Here is a 20,444-nt window from a genome sequence, read left to right as displayed (position 1 = left end):
GCCAGTGAGTCTGGGGGCTCCCTCTTCCCTTTGGGGTTTTAGGGATATCTCTCCATGCCTGGCATTGTGCATGGGTGGTGCAAATCAAAACTTAGGCTTGCAGGGCAAGCATTCTAATGACTGAGTCATTCTGTTGTTGTTGTTGTTGTTGTTGTTGTTGTTGTTGTTGTTGTTATGTTTCTTCAAGACAGGGCTTCTCTGTGTAGCCTTGGCTGTCCTAGACTTGCTTTGTAGACCAGGCTGGCTTGGAACTCACAGCAATCCAGATGTCTTTGCCTCCCGAGTGCTGGGATTAAAGGGGTGTGTCACCATGCCCAGCTGGCTGAGCCATCTCTTCAAGATGACACCCTTTTGACTTGTGAGGATAGTGGGTATCTATTACTGTTAAGATCAGTCAGGGCTCTGCTCCAAGTTACTCTATATTATATAGACATTGTTTTCTCAGACTGTGCCTTGCCCTGAGTGACTCCATTTTACTGAAGAGACAGGAGGAGTTTGTACTTTGCTGGACCCACAAACATCACTTCCTGCCTAGCACCACTCATGTGGTAGAGATCGATAGTGTATTCGCAATGCGGGGAGTGGGCTTTTGCCTCACAAAATGGTGAAGTTACCTGTTGGGAAGCAGGCAGAGAAAAGTGAGAGAAATTGAATTAACTGTGTGTTGTAGCTTTAAGTGGCTTTGGACTGACTGAGACTATTGTTTGCCCAGGGCTATGATGATGACCGCTTGTGATCTCTCAGCCATCACCAAGCCCTGGGAGGTTCAAAGTAAGGTATGTGGACTCTTCCTGCTCTGGAAGAGAGGGGGCGGGCTCAGTCCTGCTGGCTGCAGTTAATGAGGCTGGACACTCTTAGCCCAACTCCACTCTCTTGGGCTCTGCAGTGACAAGCGGGAGTACCAAGGAAGGGGTTGGGCTTTCCCCCTTTGCTGAACTTGAAACACAAGTGAGGTGGGAGTCGGGGTAGGAGGGTTGGGGCTGTACATGTGTGATCGGGTCCATCTATTGCAGGTAGCTCTGCTGGTGGCTGCTGAATTCTGGGAGCAAGGTGACCTGGAGCGCACAGTACTGCAACAGAATCCCATTGTGAGTAGAGCCCAGGGTTGGGGTGGGTGTCAGTGGGGATGTCAAAAGAGTACAGTTTCTTCCTAACCCAGAGGTGGGACCAATGACACAGGGCTGTGTGACCTTACCTCGAGATGAGATGGTACCCGGTCCTTAGACCATGCTTAACCTCATTCCTTGAGAACAGAAATGTGGGCCAAGAGCACGTGCTCTACCATTATTCACCCCTCTGCAGTTGGAGGGCCTTGCTGTTGACAAGTGGGTCCTTATCTCACTCTGCTAAGTCGAGCTTGGCCAATGGATACCAAACTGATGCTCTTTCAGATACAGAGGTGCAGAGGCCACTTACCATGGCTCCCCTCTAACCGCACAGAGCCAGCGAGAGGAAGCTTGTCTATCTGGGAACATATCTCACCACTGAGAGCTGCTGACTTGGGACAGTCAACTGGCTTCTGACCATTAGGAAACTGTCCCCAAAGGCCCAAGAACGAATACTACTGAGGGTAGCTAGGCTGTTAAGTGTTCATGGATCACCCATCACATTAGCTTTCAGCAAGAGTCCAGCGAGAGGGAAAGGCAGGTGAGGCAGACAGAGCGTGAAAAAGAACACATAGTGCCCCCCAAAGATTTGTAACCTTCCCTCCTTCGCTCCTCTCTTCTTTTGCCTTGCCTTAGGTAGATTTTTAGGGCAAAAAGCAGCCACATTCTTTGCCAAATTATAAGAATGGTCTCTAGGCCACTTGCTAATATTCTTCTCTGAAACCACGTGAGCATAGCTGTCATGATCTACATTGCTCTCAGCCCCACTGTCTTCTTTTTTCTTTTAACATTTTAAAAGGGGCTGGAGAGATGGCTCAGCAGTTAAGAGCACTGTCTGTTCTTCCAGAGGTCCTGAGTTCAATTCCCAGCAACTGCATGGTGGCTCAACAACCATCTGAAGTGGGATCTGATGCCCTCTTCTGGCATGAAGGTGTAAATGTAGATAGAGCACTTCTATACATAAAATAAATAAATAAATCTTTTTTTAAAAAATGCTGACTGAATAGTTACTGATCTCTTAGTACCATTAACCAGAGTCAACAATTAGCAAAGCTGCCATTCTTGTCTTACCTATTCTGCCCCGTGCATTCCCCCATCCCTTTTGGCTGGAGTATTTTATGTGAATCACAGACGTAGCCGTTTCTTCCTAAACTCTGTGTGCTCTAAGAGAGAAGATTTCATTACAGATAAAAACATAGCTGGAGCCACCACCATATCACACTTACAACATCAGCAGTAATACTCTAACAGCAGCTCACTCCCAGCCCTTGCTCGCTTACTCTGAGGGAGAGAAAGAATTCTGTCGATTTGTCCAAATCAGAATTCAAATACAGCGGAGCTCCAGCTCTGAAGTGTCACAGAAGCAGTGGCCCGTTGCCCTCTCTCTCTCTCTCTCCTCTCTTCTTCCCTCTCCTCCTCCTCTCTTCTCTTCTTCTCTCTTTTCTCCTCCTCCCCTTCTCCCTCTAGCTTTGACTCTTGCTCTCCCTCCATGTGATTGATAAAGACAGTGGATGTTTGTTTGGGTGCTGTTTCCCATACCTTGGCTCGGTCACTTACATTCTGCATGCTCATTAATATGTTCCCCTCTGTCTTCCATATTTTCTCCAGATTGCTAGTCAAATCTGGAAGCTTGGTGAGCTTAGGGTTTTGTTTATCTTATTTTATTTCTGAAACAGTCTCACACATTGCAAGCTGACCTTAGACTCACTGTGTATGGAGGATGACCTTGAACCTGTGATAGTATCACCCTTCCTAGTTCTTCTTTCTCCTCCTCCTCTTCTTCTTCGTCCTCTTCCTCTTCCCCTTCTTTTTAGCAAGAATGTGTCTTAGATTGGGTGAATCCTTATTATTGCTCCAGGCCATTAACTCTTTCTCTCCTGTGACAGCCCATGATGGACAGAAACAAGGCAGATGAGCTTCCCAAGCTTCAAGTCGGCTTCATTGACTTTGTGTGCACCTTTGTCTATAAGGTAGGCTTGCTCAGAGTCCAGGGGACAGCAGGTAGAATGAACCCTGGCAAGAGTGTGATGCTTTGCAGAACAGTTTTCAGCTCCAGTGACACTTGGTTCTCAGGACAGCTCTATAGAGCAGAGTGGAGCTTGGTTCTTCCCACTTGCTCAGTAAATTCTCAATATATACAAACGACTAAGCATGCTTTTATGGGAACAATAATATTGTGAAAAGGTAAGCCAGAATTTCTCCTGGAGTTCTTGTTCCGATTAGTGAGGCTCTCCACTGCCAAACCCATCTCCACTATCCACCTGCTCCCTCTTCATTCTTGAGACTTGGTCTGGCTATGTTGCCCAGGCTGACCTCCAACTCATGATCCTCCTGCCTCAGCCTCCAAAGTGCTGGTATACCATCACTACACCACCATGCTCGACCCCATCTCCCATTTACTATTATCTTTGGCCACATTATATGTGAGGTGAGAAATGATAAGTAGCAGAGCCAGCATCTCTGGACCCACCTAAGGAGCAGGACTGGAGCCCAGGCACCTAACACCAGGCCAGGGCTCTCTACAGTATGAGCTGTAATTCTTTTTCATGGAAGATGAACAAGTGATGCCAGAGGGGTCAAGAGTACCTCTGTTACAACCCAGACCAAGTAGGGCCATCTGGTCAACAAGACAACATAGCTGATGCTCACACTGCCAGCAGCAGTGTTATGAATGGGGGTGCTGGGCTTTGTGTTTTCTGGCTTAATCCCAACCACCCTTAGGTAGGTGCTGTTACCGCAATACTGTCTAGGTGAAAGTGAGCTTAGGCTGTGACTGTTCAAAGTCACACAGCGGCTGGTAGAGCCTAGACCACAACTCAGGCATCTCTGAGCACTGTCGGCCCTGACTATAATAGACCCTCCTCACCTCAGCAAACCTACTTCATCAATCTACGTTCCATCTTCTCACCTACGAGTGCAGGAGTGGAGGGACAACACTCATGGGGGTAGGGGTGGCTCAAAAGACCCAAGGAGATAAATTGCCCCACAGATTGACATGTACTGTGTGTTCAAGGTGTTATTCAACCCTTAGAGTTTCGGGAATTCAAGTGAATAATTTCAATAACCCAGTTTCGTCCAGTGAATGTTTATGAAGTATTTGTGTGTTCCAGACCAGTGCTAAGCCAGAACCAACTGAGGGGATGAGCCAGCCAGGGTTCCTGCCATCTCCAGACGTCATCCTCTGGGAGAGGCAGGCAAAGGGAGTCATATAGGGAAGCGAGAGGTGATTGGAGAGGGCTTTGGGGACATTAAATGGAACTCAGTTTACCTATGTGGTCAGAAAAGGTTTCCCAGGGAGAGTGTTAGGAAAGTGGGGACCCTGAGGAATGGGGGAAAGGTAGAGTGTTCCATCAAAGAGACAGCTGTAGGAAGTCCACAGATGGAAGGAAACACTCACAGAGTGAGATTTGGGGTGCCTAGGACTTCCAGGGGACGAAAGAATAGGGATCAGTGAATGGCATGCTAAGCTTAACATTTCACCCTGAAGGCATGGCTCTGTAGGAAGGTTCCAAGCAGGGGAAAGAGAGGTTCCCTAGTGCCAGCAGGCATGAGAGGCAGCCCACTACAGTGCCAGGCAGAATATACCTCACTCTGAGCTGGAGTCCTAGGGCAATGCCCCTGCTTCATTCTCCCCCCTCCCTCCCCCCTCCCTTCCCCCTCCCTCCCTCCCTCCCTCCCACTCACCGTCCCTCCTCCACTTCTCCTTTTCAGGAATTCTCCCGTTTTCATGAGGAGATTACACCCATGCTGGATGGTATCACCAACAACCGCAAGGAGTGGAAGGCCCTGGCTGATGAGTATGAGGCCAAGATGAAGGCGCTGGAGGAGGAGAAGCAAAAACAGGAGGCAGCCAAGCAAGGTGTGTGGAAGAGGCAAGGCGGAGTCTTGCTTTGGCACACTTTCAGCATGCAGCGCATCTGGGCCTGAACTATTTGTTGTCTTCATTCTGTGCGGGAGGTCCCTGAGGCTGCTGGAGGTGAAGTGTTACGGTCAAGCCACACAGTCAGCATCTCGTGCCTTGACTGAGGCCGAGGGATGCTCTAGGGATGCTCCTGTAGTTGCACATAAGGTAGACTCTGATTCTAAGACTGCAGACATTTGTGCCTGACATTATTAGTTGGAGGGAATTTCAAAAGCTGACTTTCTGGCCGTTTGTCTACTTGAATCCTAGCTTTACCACCATGAGGCTTGGCTTATACACTGCTAGCAAAAGAGGCCTATCTACCCTCTACAGCGCCCTCACCTAGTAGTACAACTGGAAAGATCTCCCTTGAACTCAAAGTGCATTTGACTTGTGAAACTGTTAGTGGCAGTCTCAGAAAGACTCCACACTGCCCAGGGCTGAGCCCAGCAGGGGGCCACCTGCCCGTGTCCACAGTAAGACCCACGTGTAGAGGAGATGACTCAGATGGTAAAGGGCTTGGCACATATGCATGAGACCTCGAGTTCAGATCTCCAGAACTCACACAAAGTCAGATGCCATGCAGCAGCCAGAAAGAGAGAGAGAGAGAGAGAGAGAGAGAGAGAGAGAGAGAGAGAGAGAGACAGACAGACAGACAGACAGACAGACAGACAGACAGACAGAGACAGAGACAGAGACAGACAGAGAGACAGATAGAGAGAGAGGTGGGGAATCACAGGCCAGCTAGCCTCAAATACACTACATGAACAAGAGACCCTTATTCAAATATGGCGAGGGCTGACATCTGAGGTTGTCATTTGACCTTCTTCTACATGTGTACACATCTGAACTCATACACATGAATGTGCATCCCCCACACTCATACATACACGAGGAGGGGGGTTGTGTGGAGTTGAACATAGGGACACATGGTTGTAATCCTGGCACTCAGGAGACAAGATAGGAAGATTACTTTGAGTTTAAGGCCAGCCTTCTTTTAAGACAAAACAAACAAACAAACAAACAAACAAACAAACAAAATGCAATAACAAAAGGGGAGGCTAGCAAGATGGCTCAGCTCATAAAAACACTTGCTGTGCAAATCTGATAACCTGAGTCTATTCCCAGAACCCACTAAACTCCAGAGAGAGTGTCATGTTTCAGCAACCTCAGCATTTCTGGAGCAGGATGGGCGTTACACAGTGCAGCAGAGACAAGGGACCTTGCTTCAGGAGGTGAAAGGGGAAAACTGATTCCTGAAAGGGGTCTTCTGACCTCCACATGTGCTGTGGCAAGTGTGCCCCCCTCAACTAATAAACACAACTAGAGAGAGGGAGAGACAGACAGAAAGACAAAGGCGTAAACTGTCTTTGGGAAAAGAAGCAGGTTTGTGTAAACATGGGACGTAGCAGTTTTCCTTTTTAAAAATAGTATAGGCCAGGGGCTGGAGAGATGGCTCAACCGTTAAGAGCACTGGCTTCTCTTCCAGAGGTCTTGAGTTCAATTCCTGGCACCCACATGACAGCTCACAACTGTCTGTAACTCCAGTTCCAGTGGATCCAACACCCTCTCACAGACATACACGCAGGCAAAACACCAACACAAATAAAATAAAGAAGTCATTTTTAAAAAACAGTACAAGCCAGGCAGTGGTGGTGCATGCCTTTAATCCCAACATTTGGGAGGCAGAGGCAGGCAGAACTCCATGAGTTCAAGGCCAACCTGGTTTACAGAGTGAGTTCCAAGATAGCCAAGGCTACACAAAGAAACTCTGTCTCAAAAAAAAAAAAAAAAAAGCAGTACTGGGAATTGAACCTCGGCCTAGTGAGTACTAAGCAAGGGCTATGCCCAGGAGCTTTCCCTTAAATTGTGAATTTGCTGTCCACATTTTAAAGTTGGGATACTCCAGATTTAAAAACAAAAACGGATTTTTCAGCTTTTCTTGTTAAAAGTTCTAGATCTGGCCACACCAGTACACTGAAGGATAGTGGCTGAAGCTAAATGGTAGCCTGCCCCCTGGGAGTTCTTTGTCCCTTGTCTGTCCCCACAGCTTCTCATGTCTCATGGGCTTTGGTTGCCATTTGTCCCCCTGCACTGCTTCTCAGGTAGGGAAGCACTTCTGGGTCCCCTGCTTCTCCTGACCCCCAGGTCGGCTCTCTGCACATGCCAAGCTTTGAGCTTGGTCCAAACAGTTCAAAGGCAAGTCTGCAGCAGCCTCCTGTAACCTGTTGTGTACTTTCCTGTCCTTCACAGCTGCATCCGGGAACCAGCCAGGAGGGAACCCCAACCCAGGGGGTGCACCTGCATCCAAGTCCTGTTGCATCCAGTAGCCCAGGGCACAGCTGGCAGGAGGCACGGCGCTCAGGAAGAAAGAGGTCATCCAGGCCAATGGAAAGCCACGTATCTTCTTAGACAGTTAATGAATCAGAAGTTGAGAGCTGCTTGAAAACACAGCAGGCATCTATATCATCAAATGGTTTTAGACATTGTTTATTTTAATGGTTTTAGACATTGTTTATTTTTATTTTTAGGCAAGGAACTCACTATGCAGCCCTGGCTGTCCTGGAACTCTCTATGTAGACCAGGCTGGCCTCAAGCTCACAGAAAGCCACCTGCCTCTGCCTCCTGAGTGTTGGGTTAAAGGTGTGCACCACCATGCAGGGCTTAGAGATTGCTTTTAATCTTAAAATATCTCTTGAGGTTAGCCCAATATTCTAGACTTCATGTACTGACTTAATTATTTTTTTTGTTCCTTTAATGCTTATAATTCTTATATAAGTTCTTATAATTTTGGGTTTTGATATGAAAGTGTTTGCTAATTTTAAAAAGTAGAGAATTATACATTAAATAGCCATAAACTTACCCTCAGGTTTGAACATCAAGCTTTGGTCATGTTTGTTTTATGTATGGTCGCATTCTTTTTCAAATTTTCCCCCTCTTCCTTTTCTCCTTTATTTCTTCCTTCCTTCCTTCCTTTCTGGATCTTACCATGTAGCCCAGGCTTGCTTTGAACTCTCAATCTCTTCTACCACTCATGACTCAGCTGAAATAGTTACAGGTAATTGCCACACATACCACATCACTCCGCTATGGGCTTTAGAGGAGGTATGCGTCGTTATGGGAAGGAACATCTTTAGAGATGACATATCTTATGTGGTGGTGCATGCAAGGCCAGCCTGGTCTACAGATAGAGTTCCAGGACAGCTAGGGCTATATGGAAAAACCCTGTTTTGAAAAACCAACAGTAAATAAATAAGCAAAGTAAAACATAAAACCAAAAATAACAACAAAAATATCTCTTATACCTGCTTAAATTTAAACTTTATCGGTTCTCATCCTGAACTTTTTAAAAAAAGCTCTAATAGACAAAGCCAAATTTTTGTTTTGTTTTTTCGAGACAGGGTTTCTCTGTGTAGCTCTGGGTGTCCTGAAACTCTGTAGACCAGGCCGGCCTTGAACTCACTGAGATCCTCCTGCCTCTGCCTCTGGAGTGCTGGGTTTAAAGGCCTGTGCTGCCATGCTTGGCAGCAACAAAGCCAAATTTAAGGCTCAGAGTGGTGCCTTGCTAATCAGCGTCCGTGTCCACACTTTGTGCAAGCCCAGCTGATGCTGACGTGGCTCTTGTAACCTGTAAGCCCTTGTTTCTTTTTCCTTTGCCAGTGACTTGCTGCAAAGACAGGGTCCCCACTGCCCAGCACCCTGGGGTGGTGCGCAACACCCACCTGCCTCCCGTAAGTGGCTATCTCTTTTAGACATGTCTTCCTCCCAAACCAGGGGCCAGTTATGCCGAAGTTGATATTAAAGCAGTTGCCCCAAGGAGAGGGAAGTGCCGAGTTCCCCCTCAAACTGCTTGTGGACCTCGTGCCTACTACTATAATGCCCTCTTTAAATAAAGCAGGAAACTGGAAGGCCAGAGAGGAGGAGGCGGGGCCAAGTCACAGCCCAGTTCCCTGGCTTTCTTCCAGAAGATGTCCAAGATCAGAGAACACTGCGTGTGGCCCACACATCCTGTGACTTTTATTGTAGATCTGGCTGTGCCTCCAAAGCACATGCCCTACCCTTCTGTTCAGGCTGTGTGAGAGCAAGGTGGGTTTTCAGCTGTTATAAGTGACACTGAGGACACCGTTTTTCCAAGCAAAGGCATGTCCCTAAGCACACTACCGTTAGTGGTTAAGTGGCAAGAAGGCTAGATACAACTTTACTGAAAGAGAACGTGCCCTAGCACACACAGGGTCCACTCTGCCGGACCTGGCTTTTGTCACTATATTTGATGAGGTTGTGGTTGGGGCCCAGCACAGAGGTTGTGTATAACTAGACGTGTAGTTATGAGGTTGAGGGAGGAGGACTGCAAGTCTGAGACCAACTTGAGTTACACAGTGAGTTCTGATCAAGATTGGACAACTTAGTGAGACTCATCTCAAGATGAAAATCAAAAAGTACTCACGCACAAGACCTTGTGTTTAATTCCCTGCACTGGGTGAATAACTAAACCATACATACATTGGCCAAGAATTTTTCTGAGGCAAGACTGGATCTGAACTGTCTCCCTCACTTAGTAAACAGAGTGTCCCTCCCACAATACACACACACACACACACACACACACACACACACACACACACACACAATGAGTTCACAAGACCAAGAAAGAAAGACACCTCTGAGCAGGGCTTGGGTGGTATTTTTTAATTTCCATAGTGTATTTGTTCAGTTTATTTATAAGCAGATCACGTCACTATTTACAGTACATGAGCATAGAGATTCTACAGTTTTTTTGTGATGTAAACAATAGCTCCCCAGCAGGAGCTGAGAAAAGAAGCCAGTTCTGAAGTGTTTACAGACGTTAAAATAGAACTTTATACTCACAGAATAATAATAATACATAGAGCAATTTGGTTAAATTATCTACGAAACTATAGAATCTGACAATGTACAAATACAGGAAAACAGTTTCTCATTTAGAAGACAGATAAATCACACCAGAAATAAAATAGGGACAATGACAACCACGATAATTAAGAGCAAAGAAGGCTTCTTCCTTGCCCTTCACAGATAAAGTATTTATATAAATAAGGACACAACCCAACGAAATGGAAAAAATATATAAAAATCTTCTACCAATTAAAAAAAAATAGCAAAACTAAAAACTCGATTTTTCAATCATTAGCAGTGTCCTTTAAAAAATTAAAATTTAGCTTCTATTATAAATAATAAAGCAGATGTGTCCCTCTGTATAGGTGAAATTCTTGCACCTTTCTCAAGAAATGCATCAATGTAATACACACACACACACACACATTCTTGCACGCACACTCACACCCACACCTACAAACACAGCCTTATACTCACGCATCCCAGGCTATAGTTACCTTATTGAGCTCCCTAACACGTAATGCCCCCTACAGTAGTACCCTGGGTATGACAAAACTTCTCAAGTTTAGCCATTCCCTGGTTTGACCCTGTCACAGAACCAGGGAAATCCCTGGCTCCCTATTGCTCAAGATTCTCTAGGCTGCATGGTCACACTAAGAGAAAAGGGCTTGGAGTCCAAGATTTGAAACTGTTAGAAGGGGGTACAGAAACCGCCTTGCCCAGTCAATTAAGGCTAGCTACAGACAGTGTCTCTTGAAACATAGGGGTTGGGGAGCTGGGTAGTCTCGGTTCCAACCTCAGCAGCTGCTTCTAGCAAAAGCGTGAGCTTCAGGCTAGTGCGAACAGGCCACAGGAGGCCGGTGTGACTCTCTGGAATCCCCTGCGCTAGGTTGGACTTCCGGATTGTCATCTTCCCCAGCAACCACCTGGAGCCCCGCCCCATGCACTCCCCAGACCATGCTCCCCTTGAGACTTTCCAACCTGTTTCAGTTGGAATCAGGACACTCCTTCAGAAGCCAAGGTGGGAATAGTTTATGACTTATTATTCCTAACACAAAAACATCTGACAAGATTTTATAATACAAAATACAAAAACAAAACAAAACAAAACCAACAACAACCAAAAAAAAATTTTTTTAAAAACAAAACACCTGTTTGGCTATTCAGTGGACCATATCAAAGGTCATGGCCAGGGCCCCCTCTCCTCATCCTCATATGCAACTTCTTCACTTGTCCCAAAGGTACCATGTGGGCCACCTAGCAGAGGTTCACTTAACAAGGTTGGCAGCTAGGCTGCCAGTATTGCAGTTACAGTAGACCCCTCTGGACACCTGGGCGCAGGGTTCAACCCTATCTCCTCTACCACAGGATGACTAGTGCATTTCCTGGACTGCACAAGCAGCCAGCTAGCTGCTGATTTTTCTGAGTTGGTACCAAACACGTAAGATAACGAAGTGTCACTGCACTTCGCTGCTGCCGAGTTCATGTTGGCCAGCACGCTGGCTGACCAGAGGAACTTATTTTGCCTTCCATCTTGGTCGCTGGTGGACACCAGTCTTTGGCCACTAGATTGGTGACCATACATTGATAAGGCAAGTGCTAACCAATCCCCTCCACAAGGACACTACCCAAGGCCAGGAAAGGGAGAAAGGACGCTTGGTAAGGCTTCCTTGGAGAATCCTATGACAAAATAAAATAAAAATAAAATAAAAAATGGCCCAGCAGGGTTGTAGCCACATGAATACCTTTTGGAGGAGATGTTGTAGAGACTGACCACCTAGAAATCATATGTTGCAAGCCCCTTAGTCTGGGCACTTGGATGTCCATACTCCTTCCGATGTGCAAGGCATTCCGACGAAATGGCTTTGTGAAATATCTGTTTCCCCAAATCCCAAAGGCTTGGTCACTGCTGCTATACCATTAAAGATTCAAAAAAACAAAAGCTGCCCTAAATATATGCAGTGTGATCCATGCCTCCTGCTGCCCCGTGTATTTTACAATCATTTGAAAGCGGTGTATGAAAACTGTCTAAGTTGAGCAATTTGGGGAAAAGAAGTGTATTGCTAGAATTGTCTGCAAGCGAGCGAGCGAGCGAGCGAGCAAGCGACGGCCAAGTGGTCACAACATTCAGATTAAAAGCTGATCGGTGGGGATGATGACAAGGCTAATGTGAGACTGGAAGTTGTCAACGAGTCCAACAAGGGTTAATTCCTTACCACCCCACAAGAAACTATGGCTTGGATCTGTCCTGGGGAGCTAGCCTCTTCATAGAAGGCATCTCAGCTAGGACTATGTGGATCTCATCCTCCATGGAGGTTGCTGACCTTGCAGAAAGTGTCCCCCCCCCCCAACTCTGAACTAGCCTGAGAGTGGAACTCAGGACAAGAATGCTGTCATCACTGAACAGGCTCATTTGTTAGCTCAGGGAACAGGGGCCTAAGGTCACACAGCAAGTAAGAAACTTGTAGCAAAATGATTGCTCCACAAAGCATTGCGATTGGCTAGGCTGTTTTTGTTGTTGAGTTGTTTTTGTTTTTGTTTTTGTTTTTTTAGTTTTTACAATAGTGGGTACCAAGATATAAACCCATCATTCTGTTTCTTGGGCTTCTAGCAAAGAAGGCAACCAAGGGCTGGCTATCTGCAGGCTCTCTCTTGTGGCTACTGCCTTGAAAGATGCCTCGTTTCTTTCTCACACTAACTCCCTTACCCACCCCCAACCCAGCCTTTAGGACAGCACCTCACACAGAAATAGGATACACGTATTTGCCAGAGGAGAATGTGGAGCGAGGCTCAAGTGTCAGGTTTCTCAAAGTGCTTTCATCCAAGTGCAAAGTGTCTGCCTAGCTACTTCCGGGTGTCCCGGAAGCTAGTCAGGGGCACCCCGCCCACACTCCCATGTGTTCTAGGCCAAGGCCATCTCTGTGCATAGAAGTTTCTATCCTAGGCTCCCCCTGCACTTACCCTGTATCCTCAGCTTCTTCAAACAACCCTGGTTGATTTGCTTATCTGTGTGCAAAACCCTCAGGGATTTGGAGAGCAGTGTCAACATATTGCACATAAGTACTAGTTAGTTTCCTTCGACCCCAGGGAGAAGTGCGAAGGGATCCCTTTTCTTTGGCTAACGAAATCAACAGGTTCACTCAATATACTATTTTACACACCCGACCCCTTTCCACGGTCACACGTGACACCGGGATATGGCTTTCTCAGGCTGGTCACAACAACTGAAGACCAAACATTAAGAAAAATACTTTTGACCTCAGGGAATCACATCAACGCACCCTCTAAGGGCGACTCTAGTTCACAGAGAGGTACTTTGCCTCTGCAGCAGAAGTGTCAGCTGGGAGGCGACCTCAACTCAGGGACTGGAACAGACCCTGAATAGAGCTGGCCATGCAGAAAGAATGGGACACCTGCCCTTTCTCTCCACTTACCACTTACCACAGTGGTCAGGGCAGGCATATCACATCTTCCCCAAAAGGCTGACCTGCAAAGGCTTTGGGTCACAAATGACATCTTACTGTATGTCTTCCCACATTAGGACTGGAGGGCCTACTCTTTGTAGCTGGCTCGGAGCACTCCTCCCACTGGAGGCTTTGCTGTTCACCAGATTCTAAAAGATCAGCAGACAGACACAGGCACAGAATGGGGACTCAAGGCATTTTTCTAGTTGGGGCCACAATGTATGTCAGGGGGATGGGGAGTAGGGACCTTAGCTGCACTCCACCCACTCGTATTCTTCACCTATTTGATGCATTTTCCTTCGGTAACAGAGTCCCCTGAGAGAGCGGACTCTGATTCAGCCTGGTACTGACTGAGGAAGGAGATGGAAGAATTCCACTTAGCGGTTGGCTTGGACATTTCTAGAAAAAAAAATACCAGCACAGCACAGAGATGACACGGAGCCTGCCCTCCTTGGGCAGCTGTCGACAAAGTCTACAGGAAGCCACATGGCAATCACACGTAAACATCATTGAGACACATTAGGACAGCTACAACGAGATGGTTGCCAATAGCAGCTGCTCCCTCTGGGTTGCTCCTTGATTGGATGGGACAGAGACCGAGCTGGACTCCTGGTCTTGGAGGGGCCTGACAGTCTCCTTGGTAAATTATATGCAGCACCGAATGAATCTTCCAGAGAGAGGGCCTCTGCAGGATTGGTCATTTGCAGAGCTGGTAGCCCATTTTTATGGGAGGGTAAGTGGAGAATGCTCAAAACCCTTGGTGGGCATCAGCTCCCACCAGTGACCTCAGGTACATCAGGCCCCAGTGCTGGGCTCAGGGCTCACCTCTGCTCAAGAGTCAACATCGAAGTGACTTTGAGTGCCAGAGAGTGAAATGACTGGCCAGTTCCAGTTAACCCTGGCTGGGAAGAAAAAGACTTCATGTTTATTAAGAATTTGTCCTTTACCTCAGAAGCCAACATCTGACTCAATGTAACTGCCAAAGCAACGAGTAAAAGCCTAGGGCTCCCTAGACAACACCTACACTCCCAGTCCCAGGAAGAAGAGACTCAAAAAGCCACAAAAGTAGTTCATGGTGGGGTCAGAATTCAAATGGCTCTCCAGATTAAACCTAGTCCCTTTCTCATCAGAAGATTTCAGCAAGTACCGATTTCCCCTCTGATCAGAGGCCAGGTTTGAGTGGAAGCAACTGTTCCATTCCATATCCGTGCCTACCATCTGCTAGGCAATGACCAACTATAAAGGACTTCAGAGTGACTGGATCTGTGCTGTGAAGAAAAGTCTCTTTTTGGATCTAGCCTTAGAAGCCACACCTTCAGTTATGCTCCTACTTGGAATTCCACCCCTCCCCTCTCTAGACTATTGTGTTTTGTGATAATATTGGGAGTCTTCTGCCAAGTAATGGCTTCCAGGGCATCCCCCTCCCCCAGGGATCCCTGGGGGGTGGGCCGGCAAAAACCTCCAGCCGGCATACAGCTCTATAATAGTAGTCTTCCAAAGATTAAACCAGGATGTCAAATAAATGAAACACGGGCCAATTAGTAATGCCTGCCCAGAACTCTGTATTAAGGATTCTAAAGTACAACCAGTCTCAAAAATATTAGTGTTATGATCAATGTCTGCATTGGCAAGGATGTGACTAGACCCCGCCTGAGCAGCTAAGACTTCTGCTATCTAATTGGGCTCCTCAGTCCATTTCGCAGAAAAGGAAACTGGGGTTTAGGGAAGTCACCGGATTTGACACATGGATACTCTGTTTCTCTAGTTCAGATAAAGCCAGTATCCTCCGGCCTTATCTGTGGACAGCAAGCACAAGCTCATGGCTTACTTTCTCTACTGAGGTATTTGATAATCGTTGAAAAAAAAAATTAACCACCAGTTCTCAAAGGAATAAGCCTGGCGTTAGCATCTGACTAATTCAGCCTGGTTAGTTTAATGAGTCATTTACTTTCAAACTTTCTTATTTGGCAGAACATTGGGGCAAGGGGAGGGGCGGGGGAGGAGAAAGAGAAAATGTCACAAGACCGAGGAGGAACTGATCTACAGGAAGCATTAGAATGAATATTCTGGTTCTCCCTCACAAACAGCCCCTGGGGACTCAGAGAATGTCACACTGGGTATGGCTTTGACAGTAGGATTTGGATGGAGCCCATTGTGAATGCTCCTTGGGAATGCCTCGTCCACTCCCCAACCTGGACAACCCCCTCACTCCGCACCTATAACTTTACAGAGGAGGGGAGTGCTGGGGACAACAGGTGGTAGGGTGGGCTGCCGGTTGCCCTCCCTGCCCAAAATGGCTGCTCCTAGGTGAAGTCTGTGCACCACTTGCAGGTGTCTCAGAGCCTTGAGGGGTACCTGCAGGTAGGGTAAGTCATAGGACAATGAGGATCAGAACAGAGGGGCACCTTAGCCTGTGCTGAAGCTTGAATTTGCCTTAATGCTGGTGAGTCAACTGTTGGCCTAATTCTCAAATGAGCTATTAGGCTTCTAGCCTATTGCTCAATTTAGCTAATCCCGCTCTTTTAGCCACTGGCTTTTGCATCTTTATGCTAACTACTGCAGCAGGCGTGGGCCAGGAGTCAGGAGGCATGGCGTGGGTCACTGCTCTGCCTGCTCCCTCGCAATGGGACCTTGGGCAAGACATTTCATCTCTCAGGGCATCATCCTTTCCCTGTGGAATGGTCTATCACAGCTTCCTCCATCTTCCTTATAGGCACTCACGGCTCTGAGCACTAAAGACAGGCACTCTCCCAGTGCGAGTCAGACAAGCAAAAGGGACTCTCAGTACAATTTGAGTGGAGCGCACTCAAAAGAAAAGACACCAGGGCTTGGGAGGAGATGCCAGGATGCCTCTCTCTTCTTCATACTTGTGACTGCAAGCCACTCTTTCCTGGGGACCTAGTGGGCCGCCCTCCACTACTACATGGCCAGAGGAGCAGTGCAGCTCAGTAGCAAACACCTCGTGACAGTGCATAGTTAAACAATCAAGGAAGCAATACGATAATCCCAGGCACAGTGTATCTGAGCCATAAATACATTTGTTTTAAGGATATACTTTTTTTTCCTTCTTCTTCTTCAGTTAAAAATGAGTTTCTAATCCTGATTCTATTCACAAGTAACAACTTCATCATCACACGCTACAGACAGAAGATGTTATGGTGAACACAGCTCACATCTACAGAAGGAAAGTCAGTCGGGTGGGAGGGGCAGAGGATGACTGACAGCACCTTGAGGTGCACCCAGGACGATCCGCTGGAAGCGAGGACACTAATGTGGCAGTGGAACATCAACACCATGGAAACTCACGGGACAGAAGCAGCTTTGTTCAATGTAAACATTGATTTTTTTTTTTAAAGGAAACGACAGCAGATTCAAGTCTCTCTCGCGCGCTCTCTCTCTCACATGTGTTCTCTCATGCTCGTTCATTGGCTCGCTCTCCTTCTCATAGACTTATTTCTTTGAAAACGTAAACATATTGGAAGGGCCTTGTCTGAGGTATTGAGGTGTTCCTCGAAGGTTAAGGCTGATATCAATGCAGGCTCTGCTGGGCCTCTTTCAGTAAGCTGTCAAAATCCATGGCTTCGTACTTGCTTTTCCCAGATGAGGGAAGGGCCTCTTCGGATGTGGGATCTGTGGGGTCAGCGAGAGGTAAAGGTGGTGAGAAACAGTCCCAACCAGCAAATCTGCCACTGAGGGTGGGCCTCATGGAACTGGGATGGCCAGGGTGTCACAGTGCAGAGTGGCAACCACCACAGCATCGACTGCCATCCTTCTGTGACCATTTTCTTCTGTGTTGATATGATCTCATGGCTTCGGAGGTGGTTCTGTTGTAGAGCAATGGGTTCCAGAACAGATCGCCCTACAACAGCTTGTGTCCAGCCAACATCTTAGAAATGGACTTTCCCCAACACCCTCCCACCAGCTAGTACCACCTGTTACTAGTCAGTTACAGAAAAGAATGCTAACGAATCTCTCTCACCACACATGGGGAAACTGCGTCTCATGGTGGGCTACCTGTATCACAAAGGCTACCATGGGCTCCCCTCTACAAACAATTTTTTTCTATGTCATATTTATTGGTCTCCCACCAGCTTGTACACAGGTGGCAAGGGCACGGTGACAGTGTGGTCACACTGCCCTCTACTAACGGCAGAGCTGCTGCCTGCTCAAGGGTCACCGTGAGATGAGCAGGACAGCCACAGTGCTTCTGAGTGACTGAGCACAAACTGCACCTTCCTGTGAGAACAGGAAGGTGACTGTGTAGTTAGAGCCATTCACAGGACCAGAGGCCAAAAGAAAAGCAAGACGCCAGCCACAGACAAAGCAGCTGTGGAGTAACAGTGGACAGGGGTTGACATGGGGCCATGTCCAGAGGGGCCTTCAGTCTAGATGTCATTAAAAGGAAATCACAGTTCCTCATGCTTGGGACGCACTACAACACAGTTAGGCTTTGCTCTCTTACCGTAGTCAGTGTATCTGGGCCAGCGGAAGTGCCGGAGCCCTCCATAGCTCAGGTGGAAGGACGGCTCGTTGCGCTTCCTCAGGGTGGTGCCGTTCCTCACAGACAGGGCAGCGTGCTCTGAACACCGGAAGGTGATGAAGCCATGCTTCTCACCTCTGCAGAGAGAGGCAAAAATAAAGGAGGATGTTCTAGGCCAGCCTGGTGGCTGTTGTAAGAGCACACATCACAGGATGAGGGGCAGAAAACCGCGCCGCAAGCCCCCTTGTCTTCAACGAGGGATAATGACATTTGACAGGCCAACCTCTGCCATGGGATGACAGCAGGAGCGGCTGAACTGCTGGATGTCTGGCAGCTGGTGGGCATCATGCATTGTGTGGTAGTCAGATGAGCCTGTGAGGGAGTGTTGTCATGTCCGCCCCTACCTACCCCCCAGCTCAGGAAAAGCAGGCTCTGTAGAGTCCAGGGTTTTACCCGATGGCATGTGGCTCAGCAGGGACTCTGACATGACCCCCTGGTCATGAAGCGAATGCTCTCAACATGTCCTTGTGTCCCTCACCACTCCCCTGGTCCTGCTGTGCCTCCTCTCCATCCGTCCCACTTGCCATCCGTTAGACCAGTGGATCTCAACCCTCCTAATGCTGCAACCTTTTAATACAGTTCTCATATTTCAGTGACCTCCCCCCCCAACCATAAGATTATTTTTGTTGCTACTTCATCACTGTAATTTTGCTACTGTTATAAATCATAATTAAATATAACATGCAGGGTATCTAATATGTGACCCCTGTGAAAGGGCCATTCGAGCCCAAGAGGTCTCAACTGACAGGTTGAGAACCACTGTTCAAGATTCTTCAAAGACAGCCCAATTCCCTTGGCTGCCAGCTTGCCCTTTGCTTTACCTAATCCTGCTGGTGTTTCAGACTCATCTTAGCTAGCATGCATGGCACCTGCCAGTCTGTCTGTACAGCATCCACTCCCTACCTCTGCAGGAAGCATCAAGTCACATGGCAGTACTTCCCTGGACATGGAGACTTGTTCAAGGATGAACCTACCACCGAAAGCTAGACCCCAGAGGCATAGACAGAGCTCTGCTGGAGCAGTGAGAAAGACCTCTGCTTCCTAGGGCTCTCTAAGCTGCTAACAGGTAAGTCAGAGTTCCAGAAGCAGCCGACAAGCAAGCCTGCTCAGGAAGGATTCAGGGTGAGGAAGACCTCCAGCCAGCTCTGCTCGGAGAGTTAAGCTCTACCAAGAAGCAAAGAATCCTTGAATTCCTACGACTCAGGATAGGCCAACAACAGGAGTGGATCACTAAGCATTATGGGGATCATGCACACTGATGCTTGTCTCAGTCAGGGCCAAGCTTGAAGCCAGTGCCTCCATGAATGAAAACAGTTGTCTGCCCAAGAACTCCCTTTAAGGAGGCCGATCACTTTCATAATCCTCGCAAATTGAACCTTTCCTTTGGAGACTTCCTTTTTCCATGTTTGCACGAAATCATGACGGCTGCATAAAAATTTGAAAACTTCCATGTGTGTAGTGAGTCAAAGAATTGTGGTGAAAGTACATAACATAAAAGTTACCTTTTTTTTTTTTTTTTTGGTTTTTGAGACAGAGTTTCTCTGTGTAGCCTTGGCTGACCTGGAGATGCTTTGTAGACCAGGCTGGCCTGAAACTCACAGAGCTCCACCTGCCTCTGCCTCCCCGAGTGCTGGCCTGCACCACCCATGCCTAGCAAAAGCTACCATTTTCAACTGTATAGCTGAGTAGTGTTAAGTAGATCGATACGGTTGTATAATAAGTCTCTAGAAAAAATGTTTACTTTGTTTTGCTTTTCTGAGATAGACGCAACTATGTAGCCCAGGCTAGGCCTGAGCTTGCTCTGTAACCTAAGCTGTCCTCAAACCCTCAGTCCTTATGCTTCCAGTTCCCACATGCTGGGATTGCAGGTGTGTACTGTCATACCTGCTGTGATGTGCAGAAAATATTCCATCTTCTAAAAAAGCAAACCTATATCCATTAGATGGTATCTCCATTTTTATTCCTGGGCCTCCAGCAACAACCAGTTCACTTTCTGTTTCTATTAGGTACATGGCATAAGTGTGAGCATATATACCTGTTGTCACTAGCCCACTGCCTTGGCATACTGTCTTTAATGGATAGTCACATACATTCATTTGTGTGAATCATATATTGCTTCTTTTTAAGGACTGCATAATACTCCATTATACATACACACTGCATTTGGATTCCTCTCACCTCCCTGCTGTCATGAGCCGTGAATATAGGTGACCAGTGTCTCTTTGTAATCCTGTTTGCAATTCTTTCGGCTATATCACTATATACAAAAGTATGTATTACACTTTTGACTATATCATTCGAATATATTCTATACGTTATAATAGAACAGATTACACAGTAGTTCTATGCATATTGTTTTGCATATTAGTGACATTATGTTACATTCTACTGTTATCTCACTTGGGTTCCATTATTTTTCCCCACATCCTTACCAGAACTTTTTTTTTTTTTAATTTTAATAGTAGCTGTACTGGTTGTCTTTATTTTATTTTATTTTTATTTATTTATTTTTGTCAACTTGATACAAGTTAGAGTCATGCAGGAAGAGGGAGGGATCCTCG

The 20,444-nt window shown here is 47.0% G+C and overlaps 2 protein-coding genes across 6 annotated transcripts in view; one reads left to right on the top strand and one right to left on the bottom strand.

The window, feature by feature from the left end:
* The window catches only part of PDE6A (phosphodiesterase 6A), a gene marked incomplete at its 5' end in the record, with an annotated part of 65,708 nt that extends 57,599 nt beyond the window's left edge, over positions 1-8,109 (top strand). For both annotated transcript variants that reach the window (XM_084779099.1, XM_084779098.1), the window contains 5 exons: positions 713-776; positions 1,014-1,088; positions 2,993-3,076; positions 4,818-4,965; positions 7,261-8,109. In XM_084779099.1, the coding sequence (XP_084635225.1) occupies positions 713-776; positions 1,014-1,088; positions 2,993-3,076; positions 4,818-4,965; positions 7,261-7,337 (448 nt within the window). In that variant the 3' untranslated portion in view covers positions 7,338-8,109. The remainder of the gene's footprint in view (positions 1-712; positions 777-1,013; positions 1,089-2,992; positions 3,077-4,817; positions 4,966-7,260) is intronic.
* Positions 8,110-9,678: 1,569 nt separating this feature from the next.
* PPARGC1B (PPARG coactivator 1 beta) overlaps positions 9,679-20,444 on the bottom strand; it is a 112,379-nt gene continuing 101,613 nt past the window's right edge. For all 4 annotated transcript variants that reach the window (XM_084779394.1, XM_084779395.1, XM_084779397.1 and 1 more), the window contains 2 exons: positions 17,806-17,960; positions 9,679-16,973 (listed from right to left, as the gene is read on the bottom strand). In XM_084779394.1, coding sequence (XP_084635520.1) covers positions 16,873-16,973; positions 17,806-17,960 — 256 coding nt within the window. In that variant the 3' untranslated portion in view covers positions 9,679-16,872. The remainder of the gene's footprint in view (positions 16,974-17,805; positions 17,961-20,444) is intronic.

The sequence above is a fragment of the Acomys minous genome (assembly GCF_964271855.1).
Source record: "Acomys minous genome assembly, chromosome: 4".
Lineage (NCBI taxonomy): Eukaryota > Metazoa > Chordata > Mammalia > Rodentia > Muridae > Acomys > Acomys minous.
Note: the sequence above shows the minus strand (reverse complement) of the source record. Positions and strands in the feature narration are given on the sequence as shown.